At 21.8% G+C, this 11246-nt stretch overlaps 1 protein-coding gene across 1 annotated transcript in view; it reads right to left on the bottom strand.

Annotated features, from left to right (window-relative positions):
* Positions 1 to 11246, bottom strand: part of LOC117172730 (reticulon-4-interacting protein 1, mitochondrial) — a 33034-nt gene that overhangs the window by 10424 nt on the left and 11364 nt on the right. Inside the window, exon 3 of the mRNA XM_033360899.1 lies at positions 9644 to 9853. Coding sequence (XP_033216790.1) covers positions 9644 to 9853 — 210 coding nt within the window. The remainder of the gene's footprint in view (positions 1 to 9643; positions 9854 to 11246) is intronic.

Below are 11246 nucleotides of genomic sequence, written 5' to 3' on the forward strand. Positions count from 1 at the left end.
TGGAAAAACACTGACTCAAATATGGATTTAATATTTATCAACAAAAAAATTTTATTATGACCCAAATTGTAAGTACAATGTTAAAACAAATTTTCGATTACTATTTTAAAAAAATTTGACTTTTAAAATATTTATTTATTAATTACCATTATATTACTAATTTTAGAATACACAAAATGTTTTAAACCTGAAGAAGGCACAAAAATGTGCCCGAAACGTTGTTATAAACTAGTTTTATTAATAAATGATCGTATGACCGAAGATTTAAAATTGAAATTTTAATTTCAATGTTTATTACTCTATAAATAAGTTGGGTTGAAAATTAATCTCTTTTTGTCAAAGATACAACGCTTTTGTGGAAAATTCGACTTTTTAGTTAAATCAAATTGTTTTTTATTTTAAATTAAAATACTTTTTTGGTTAAAGTATGATATAAGATGAAGATATAAGATGCAGAAGATATAAAATGAAATTTTTTATTTTTTGTTGAAAATTCAAATTTTTGGGGTTGAAAATAAACAGAAAATTTGGTAAAAAATTTAACGAAATGGATAAAAATAAATTTTGAGGAAATACAAATTCAACTATTTCGTTTAGAATTAACGTATTTTGTTAAAAATGCGCCTTTTCGGTATAAAATTGATCTACTTGGAATAATTTTATTTGTTTGTTAAAAATGCAACTAGCTGCTTAAAAAATTATCCGTTTTTGTTGAAAATTCTACTGTTTTGGTTAGCAATAATTTTTTTTTTATGTAAAAGTAAATTACTTTTATGGTTAAATTATCAAATATTTCTAAAAATATATAAAATAGATTACATTCTTGCAAGTTATTAAAATAAAAAAATTTATAGAAAAAATGTTGAAAATACAAAATTTGCCTCTCTTTCCTAAATAAAAGTTATTGGAATAAACAAATCCTCTATCAGTTAAAAAATTTGTTTTAAAAATCCCTCCACCTTTCATCTTAATAAAACTTAATAAAAAAAGACAAAATTCAAAGTCTAAATTTCCGCTTCCAATTCAGAAAAGATTTTCCTACCTTCCAACTCAATACGTTTAATTAAGAAAATATATGTAAATGAAGAATCCCCCCTACCCCTTTCACCTTAGTAAAAATGTTAAAAATAAAAAAACTCCTTCTGTTCAACTCAATAAAAATATTATTGTTAATTTCATATTTTTTCGTTAAAAATGCAACGGTTTGTTTAAAAATGAATACGTTTTTTGCCGTTTTTGTTGATAGTTCGACTTTTTTTAGTTAAATTAAACTTTTTTTTATTTAAAATTAAAATATTTTTTTGGATAAAGTATCATCATTAAATTTGTTATTGATCATTCCTCTTTTCGTTGAAGGTTCATCATTTTAGATGAAATTTCATATTTCTGGATCAAAATTCAACTATTATGGTAGAAAATTCAAATTTTCGGGTAGAAAATAAATAGAAAATTTGGTTAAAAATTCAAATGGATAAAAATACATTCTTAGAAATAAAAAAATCAACTATTTTTTTTTAAATTCACGTTAAAAATTTACGTATTTTTTTTAAAAATTGCGCCTTTTTTGGTATAAAATTGATATTCTTGGCATAATTTTATTATTTGTTAAAAATGCAACTGTTTGCTTAAAAAATTATCTGTTTTTGTTGAAAATTCTACAATTCTGGTTAAAAAAACCAACCAATTTTTGATTTAAAAGTAAAATACTTTTATGGCTAAAGTATCAAATATTTTTAAAAATATATAAAATAGATTACATTCTTGCAAGTTATTAAAATAAAAAAATTTACAGAAAAAATGTTGAAAATACAGAATTTGCCTCCCTTTACTAAATAAAAATAATCAGAATAAAAAAATCCTTTATCAATCAAAAAATTTGTTTAAAAAATCCCTCCACCTTTCATCTTCATAAAAATGTTGAAAAGAAGAAAAAATTCAAAGTCTAAATTTCCTGTTGATCATTCCTCTGTTTGTTGAACGTTCATCATTTTAGACGAAAAATTATATTTTTGGTTGAAAATTCAACGATATGGATACAAATACATTTTTAGGAATTAAAAATTCAACTATTTCGTTTAGAATTAACGCATTTTGTTAAAAATGCGCCTTTTTTGGTATAAAATTGATCCTCTTGGCATAATTGTATTTATTTTTTAAAAATGCAACTGTTTGCTTAAAAAATTATCTGTTTTTTTTTTAAAGTACTTTTATAGTTAAAGTATCAAATATTTGTTTAAATATATCAAATAGATTACATTCTTCCCAGGCATTAAAATAAAAAAAATGTACAAAAAAAATGTTGAAAATACAGAATTTGCCTCCCTTCACTAAATCAAAATAATCATAGTAAACAAAAATCCTTTTTCAGTGAAGAAAATTAAAAAAAAATCCCTACCTCTTTCATCTTATAAAATTGTTACAAAAAAACAATTGAAAGTTAAAATTTCCTCTCTTCAAACTCAATACCAGTGTTAAAAATATAAAAAAGTTCTCTCTTCCAATTAAAAAAAATATATAATAATATAATAATAATAAAAAATATAAAATAAAAATCTTGTTCGTAATTCGATATTTCTTGTTTAAATTAAACTGCTTTTTATTTATAATTAAAATACTTTTTTTGGTTGGAGTATCAATAATTAAAAATTTTGTTGATCATTCAACTATTTTTCTAGAAAAATTACAATTTTCGAGTAAAAAACAATTAGAAAATTTGGGTTTAAAATTCAAGTAAATGGATACAAATACATTTTTCGAATTAAAAATCCAACTATTTCATTTAAAATTCACGTACTTTGTTAAAAATTCGTCTTTCTTGGTATAAAATTGATCTTCGTGGCAGAAAATTTACTTATTTGTTAAAACTGCAACTGTTTGATTAAAAAAGAATATGTTTTTATTTAGAATTCAACACTTTTCTTGAAAATTCTACTGTTGTAAAAAAAATATTTGATTTAAAATCACAATACTTTTTTGGTTAAAGTATCAGCTATGAAATTTCTTGTCAAAAATTCCTCATTTTTGGCTGAAAATTCGCTTACTTCGTTGAAATTTGAACTATTTTCATGAAAATTAATTTGTTTGGTTTAAGATTTATCATTTGAAATATCAATTTTAATCAATTATCAAAAATATTATCTTTACTTTTCTTTTCTATTGTTTTATATATTAGATAGTAGGAGATACAAAACTATTATATTCATATTAATTTTATATTTAACTTTCAATTTTTGTAAGATAATTAAATTTTCCACTAAAAAAGACGAGTTTTCACCAAAATATTTGAATTTATAACTGAAAAAAGATACATTTTCTAGCAAAAATGGAACCACTGCGTTTTTAGTGACAACATTCAGTTTAAAAAAATGAATTCTCATCAAAATTAGTTAAAATTTTAACCAAAGAAATGAACTTTAACTTAAATGATGCATCTTCAATCAAAAAAAGAAATTTTTTGTCAAATATGTGCATTTTACACCTAGATGATGAATTTTCTACCAAAAAGGACCAATTTTTAACTAAATAGATGAGTTTTCTACTAAAAAAGATCAATTTCTTACCAAAAAGATTAAATTTCCAACCAAGAAAATTAATTTTTTACCAAAAAAAGAATTAATTAAAAAAGAAACATAATTTTTCAATCATATATTTTAATCTTTAATGGAATTTTCAATCTATTACTTGAATTTTCAACAAAAAAGGTTATTTTTCTATCAAAAAAGGCAAGTTTTCAACCAAATAAATGAAATTTCTACTAAAAAAGATGCATTTGAAAAAAATAGAAAAAAGTTTAATTTCCAGTTAGAGAAATAAGTTTTTAAGCAAGTAAAATAAATTTTAACAAAAAAGTTAAATTTTGAACCTTAAACAAATGAATTTTCTAGCAAAAAGAATAAATTTCTATAAAAAAATTTGTTTAAAAAAAATGGTATAGTTAAATGTCTATTTAAAAAAATTAATTTATAATAAAAAAAATTATTTTTAACCAAAGAAATGAAATTTTAACCAAAAAGATGAATTCTTTACCAAAAAAAGAATGAATTAAAAAAAACATGGATTTTCAATCATATATTTTGATCTTTAATGGAATTTTCAATCTATTACTTGAATTTTCAACGAAAAAGGTTATTTTATACCAAAAAAGACCATTTTTCAACCAAATAAATGAAATTTCCACTAAAAAAGATCAATTAGAAAAAAATACAAAAAATTAAAATTTCCAGTTAGAGAAATAAGTTTATAAGCAAATAAAATAAATCTTAATAAAAAAAGTCAAATTTTAAACTATAAACAAATTAATTTTTTTACCAAAATTAATTTTGAAAAAATTAAATTGAATGTCTAAGGGAGAAATTTGTTTGAAAAATGGAATAGTTAAATTTTTATTTTAAAAAATTATTTTTCAATAAAAAAACTTATTTTTAACCAAAGAAATGAAATTTTAACCAAGAAGATTAGTTTTCTACCTAAAAGATTAAATGCCTATAAAAAAAATTTTAGACGAAAAATGTAAAAGTTACATTTTTAGCTAAGAAATTTAATTTAAAAAACCAACTAATTTTCAATCAGAGAAATGGAATTACAACCAAAAAGATTAATTTTTTACCAAAAAAAGCAATAATTAAAAATAAAACATGAATTTTCAATCATATATTTTAATTTTTAATGGAATTTCTAATCTATACTCTAAATTTCAACAAAAAAGGTTATTTTTCTATCAAAAAAGGCAAGTTTTCAACCAAATAAATGAAATTTTCACTAAAAAAGATGCTTTTGAAAAAATAGAAAAAGGTTTAATTTCCAGTTAGAAAAATAAGTTTTTAAGCAAATAAAATCAATTTTAACAAAAAAGTTAAATTTTGAACCATAAACAAATGAATTTTCTACCAAAAAGATTAAATTTCTATAAAAAAATTTGTTTAAAAAAATGGTATAGTTCAATTTTTATTTAAAAAAATTAATTTACAATAAAAAAACTTATTTTTAACCAAAGAAATGAAATTTAAATAAAAAAAAAAAGAAAAATTCATAACCATATTGATAAATTTGGAACTAAAAAAAAAAATTTTGAAAAAAAAGAAAAAAAAAAGAACAGTTTAATTTTCGATTAGAGATATAAGTTTTTAAGCAAGCAATTGAGTTTTCAACGAAATAGTTAAGTTTTCCACTACAAAAAAGTGAACTTTTTATCAAACAGATTAATTGTCTGAAATAAAAATAAAATTTCGAAAACGATTTTACTTAAAAAAATTACATTTCAATAAAAAAAACTAATTTCCAACAAAAGAAATGAATTTTAGATCAAAAAGATTAATTTTTAAACAAAATACATCAGTTTACAACCGAAAAATATAGTTTTCTACAAAAAAAAGACAAATTTTTAACAAACAAAAAACATATTTTCAAAAAAATAGTTCATTTTTCAATCTAACTGATGAATTTTTAACTAATATTATCAATCTTCAACTGAAAAAGTTGTATGTTCAACTAAAATGATAAATCTTTGACAGGAATAATTGAATTTTTAACAAGAAAGATAAATTTTCAACTAAAATAATGAATCTTGAACTAGAATAATTAAATGTTTGAAAAAAATTGTCAACCAAGATGATTAATTTATGCAATAAAAAAAAAGTTCAACTAAAAAAGATAAATTTTTAACTAAAAATGGAATAATTTCATTTTTATTCAAAAATGAATGTTCAACTAAAGAGAAGAATTTTTAACTTTTCAATCTAAAAAGATGAATTTTCAACTAAAATGATCAATTATTAACTTAAATAGACGAAGGAAAGAAGCTTTTTCAAACAAGAAGATTAATATTTAAACAAAAAGATTATTTTAAAAAAAAATACATTTTTTACCAAAATACGTCGATTTTCAAAGAAATAATTGAATTTTCATTTAAAAAAGTTAAATTTTCAGCCGAAGAAATCAATTTTTAACGAAACAGGTGACTTTTTATCTAAAAGAAAATAAATTTTCAACCAAAAATATAATAGTTAAGTCTCTTTTTAATTAACAAAAAGAAAGCGGTCATTTCTCGGGGTTTCATGGTAAAATTGTTAAATTTTAACTTAAAGTAAAAACGTTTTTTATAAAAACCAGGAAATCGGGAAATGACCGGGAATTTTTTGAGACCGGGAAAAACCTGGAAATAAACGTGAATTTATTTTTTGACTGGGAATTTTACAAATTTTAAGAATCTGACTGTTTTGCAAATTTCAAATAAAAAATTTAGAAGTTTTTTAAGATTTGTAAAAAGCTTCAAAAGAATTTTTAAAAAAATCTCTCAGGATTCCCATGGAAATTGAAAGTGAATAATTATTTTAAGAGAATATTTAAAATCATTTGAAAAGATGTTCAAAATTGCCAAAAGAAAATCTGGAATATTGTAAAGATTTTTTTTTAATTTCCTGGATTTCCTACAAATTATAGAAAAAATGCGATAAATGTCTTTTTAAATTAATCGAATATCCTACGATTTTCAGAAAATCCTGTAAATTAAAAAAAGTGTCCTTAAAATCTTCCAGAAGCTTTTTTGACAATTTGGGAAATTTTTTAAAATATTAAAATAATGTTTCAACATGTAAAATCATTTTCAATTTTCCTCGGTAGATACACCTCGTTTAAATTATTTAAAATCGTTTCAAAATTTTAATTAATTTTGAATCTTTTTAAAACTAAGAAAATTAATTTTCAATAAAAAAAACTAATTTTCAATTTAAAAAATGAAATTAAAACCCAGAAGATTAATTTTTACAAAACAAAAAGGATTTTTCTACAAAAATTATTTTTTTATTTTTCTACCAAAAAAAGACAAGTTTTCAACCTGTAAATTCAAACAAATGTCCTTGAAATCTTTCAGATTCTTTTTTGACAATTTTGGAAATCTTTTAAAATATTAAAATAATTTTTCAACATGTAAAATCATTTGAAAATTTGATTAATTGTAAAGGATATTTAGAATTTCTTTAAAAATTTGAAAATAATGCTTAATTTAAACAAATTTAAAACAACTTGTAGATTTCTCAAGATTTTAAGAGAAAATTTCGAAGATTTTCAAGGATGCTTAAATTATTTTCAATCAAAAAATTCTAATTTTTCAATTTTTAATGTTTTTATCTTAAAAAATTCCAAATTTTTCTGTACCTGCATTTCATTTAAAATTGTTCAAATGAAAAGTGCTAATACCTCAATTCAATTTTACACTTGAAATTATTGAGCATTTGGGTATAACATTTTTTTATTTAAAAACTTTTAAACTTCATTTTTAAATAGTTTAAAAATCCTTGAAAAGCTTCAAAATTTTATTTCAATATCTTGAAAAAACCTAGAAGTGGTTTTATATTTGTTCAAATTTAAAATTATTTTTGAAATTTGTTCAGAACTTCTAAATATCTGTCAAAATTAATTGAATTTTTCCTTCAATTTTTAGGAAATCCTGCAAATTTTAGAAAATTTCTTTGAAGTTTTGATGCATAAATAACAATTCAACATTTATTACTTGTAGAAAAATGTTGAGCAATTTCAAGGGATATTTAGAAGCTTTGCAAAGATTCAATATGAATTTAAAACATTTTCAAAAACGAATTGTGAAAATTTGAAAGAAATTTTTTTAAATATCCATGATAATTTTGAATCTTTTCGAAACTTCTAAATATCTCTTAACATTACTCAAATTTTTTCTATAAATGTATTTTGCTGAAATAACCAAATTTGAAACTGTTTCATTTTTAACGTTAAAATCTGAAAATTCTTCAATTTTGAACTGATTTAAAATCGTTTTTCGTTCACTCTTTAATACTTAAAGTCCAGATCCATTAATTTTTTTTTGGTTTTTTGTTTACTTATTAAATAAATTTTTTTTTATTAAAAATGTCCAACTTAAAACGCTTTTTGTTTAATTGTTTAAGTCTTCAAGACAGAATTTTAATATTGTTTAAATTAAAATTGTAGGTTTGAAAATAAAAATCTAAAATGGAAAATTATGTACGCAAAAGATTTTTGAATTACGGATTGTAAACTGAATATTAGTAAAATTGAAAAAGATATTAATTCAACTAATTATTTCTAAAAACTGTGGAAATCTAGGTTAGACAGATTTTTTTCCTAAAAAAGTGAAATTCTTGGTCAAAAAATAAATTCACTGTCATTTACAGGTTTTTTCCGGTCTCAAAAAATTCCCGGTCCATTGGCCACCCTGGAAAATGTTTAGCCTTAAAGTTCAAATTTCTAAATTTTATTGACCGTAAAAAATTGTTGCGAAATGGAAAAAAACCGGGAAATGACAGTAAATTTATTTTTTGACCAGGAATTTAACACATTTTTAGAAGAAAAAAATCTGTCCGGCTTTGATTTCAACCGGTTTTGAAATAATTAATTAAATCGTTATCTTTTTTAATTATGATATCATTCAGTTTAGAATACGTAATTCGAAAATCTTGCACTTCAAAAATTTTCCAATTTATATTTTTAAATTTTAGGCGTAAATTTTAATAAAAAAATTTTAAAGTGCAGTTTTAAAGACTTAAACAAGTAAAAATTATATTTTAGAAGACGATTCGGATTCATTTTATAAACTATTTTCAATTTAAAAATAACTTTAAAATGTTATATTCATATTCAAAGGCTTTTATTAAATTTCAAATATTTTTTCAGTCTAAAATATTCCATTTTTAAAACAATCAATTAAAAAAAGTTTAATTAGGAATAAGAACAATCGCTTCATATTTAGAAATTTCTGACTATTAATTTAAAATCCGTAATTATAAATGAAATATTAAAAACTAAACAAAAAAAGTAAACTTTAAACGTTACAATTTTAATTGTTTAATTTAAAAAAAAAATTCATTACAAGTCGAACGCCTATAATTCTTAGAAAAAATTCGAGCAACTTTAAGAGATATTTAGAAGTTTAAAAAAAATATATTAAAAATATTGTAAACAAAATGTTTATGTGTCCACGATCGAATTTGAAATTAAATATTATAGATTTTGGAAGATTTCGAATAAAAAATTTAAAGGCTTTTTAAGAACTTTGATAATATTTGTAAAAAAATTTAGAAAGATTTACAAAGTTATCAAAAACGAATGAGGAAGATTTTAATTGAATTGAATTAATTTGCTAGTATTTTAAAGAAATTGTTTCAAGATTTAGAAATAAAATTTGGAACCATTTCAAGGATTTAAAAAAAATATTTAAAATAAAAATGATATTGACTTTTAATTTAAGAAGTGTTCAGCTCATTAAAAAATATAATCGATCAATTTTTTTTTTACGTTTCTATCTTAAAATTGCTTAAAATTATATAACTGCATTGATATATAAATGTAAATCTATAATTGCCAAAAGTTAAAAAAAATTATTTGATATTTGAATTCCATTCAATTTCAAACTGGTTATTAAAAAGTGTTAATAGCTTCCATTTTATACGCAGCAAATTATTGAGCATTAAACTACAATATTGTTTGATAAAAAAATTTAAACTTCAGTTTTTTCTTCAAATGGACTAATTTTTAACTTCAGAGTTCGATTTTTAAGTTTCATTGACCGTGAAAAAGGTTTGCGAACCGGGAAAAAGCCGGGAATTTTTTTCTTTTAAAACGGTCACCCTGGTTTTAAATATTTGTTCATACTAACGTGCATATTCCAAGCCTTTAGCATTTGAATTGCCAAAGTTCCGACACCTCCAGAACCCCCAAGGACCAAAACTCTTTTGTTCCTTCTTGTCGCGACCGCAGTTTTGTAACACAAACCTCCGGATAACCAGAGAGCCGACCAAGCAGTTAATCCTGCGTAGGGAATACTCGCAGCTTCGATGCAAGAAATATTTCTCGGCCGAGGATTCACCTTGAAAAAAACAAAATAAACTTGCGATTTCAACGAAAATTAGTTTTAAGGCCATGTAACACTTCCCCGATTCCTACCTTACCCACATTTTAAAAGAGTGGCGACTATTTTTTAACTTTTCGTCTCTCGGTTTTCCCATTAAATATTCGAGATTTCTCCCAGTTTTAAGAAAATAAAAAATAACTCTCTTTGGAAAACACAGTTTTTTGACATATATGATCGATTGCGATTTTTATTTCCTAACATGAAAAATATGGAAATTTAGAAACCAATTATAAAACCCATTTATAAATAATATGTTTAAAGACATTTTTTTGAAAATACTTAATAATTTCTAATTGAAGGCTTGTGAAATGAAAAATAAAATTATTCAACGATTTTGGATAATTCAATCAGAAAAAGGAATTAAATTGTAGAATTTCTAAATGGAAGCACTGAAAAGTTAAGAATTTTATTTTGAACTGAAGAATCATGAAATTAAATGTTTTCAGAATACAAATCTAGAAAATAGGACAACGTAAAAGCCTTAAAAATAAGTTATTTTATGTAGTTTCATATCGAAGAGACTTTAAATGACTTTAAAAGACTAAGTGATCTTAGTGTTTCTCAAGAGATTTTTAACGATTTCAAAAAATTTGAAACGATTGAAAAAGAAAGCCCAAAAATTGAACGATTTTTGAGAAATTTTAAAGATTTTCTAAAGAATCCAAAAAGGTTTAAAACCTTACAAGAGATTTGATCAAATTTTAAGGCAGTTTAGGTGATTTCAAAGAATGTCAAGCGAGTTACTGAAAAGTTATTAAAAATTTTTTTAATGAATTTGAAGAGATTTCAAGGGATGCCATTTTTTTAATATTTTAAGGAATTCAAGAAAATTTAAAGCATTTTAATTAACTGTACCCAATTTCGAAAATTTTAAATGATTTTAAAGAAGTTGAAGCAATTTCAACAAAATGCAGAGGAGTTAAAAGATTTTCAAAAAAAAAAAACTTACAGAATTTCTGAAAATTCAAGTGATTTTAAGGAATTACTACAGGGACTTGGCGGCATTTTAAGATTTTCTTTTAAACGATTTATAAATAATTCAAAAACGTTTCAAAATTTACAAGAAATTTTTTAAGATTTTAGGACAGTTTGAGTGATTTTCAAGATTTTAAAGATATTAAAAATATTATTTGAAAAAAAAAGTTATTCAAAAAGAATTTAATAAATTGTAAGACTTCAAGGGATTTAAAAAATCCAATGATTTAAGGATTTTCAAGAGATTTTAAGGATTCTAAACAAATTGAAAGATTTTTAGACATTTTAATTAATTTTAGACAATTTTGAAATTTTTAAAATGATTTCAATAAAGTTGAAGAGAGTTACAAAAAATTGGGAGGACTTTAAGGAT

This window comes from Belonocnema kinseyi, chromosome 1 (genome assembly GCF_010883055.1).
Source record: "Belonocnema kinseyi isolate 2016_QV_RU_SX_M_011 chromosome 1, B_treatae_v1, whole genome shotgun sequence".
NCBI classification, from domain to species: Eukaryota; Metazoa; Arthropoda; class Insecta; order Hymenoptera; family Cynipidae; genus Belonocnema; species Belonocnema kinseyi.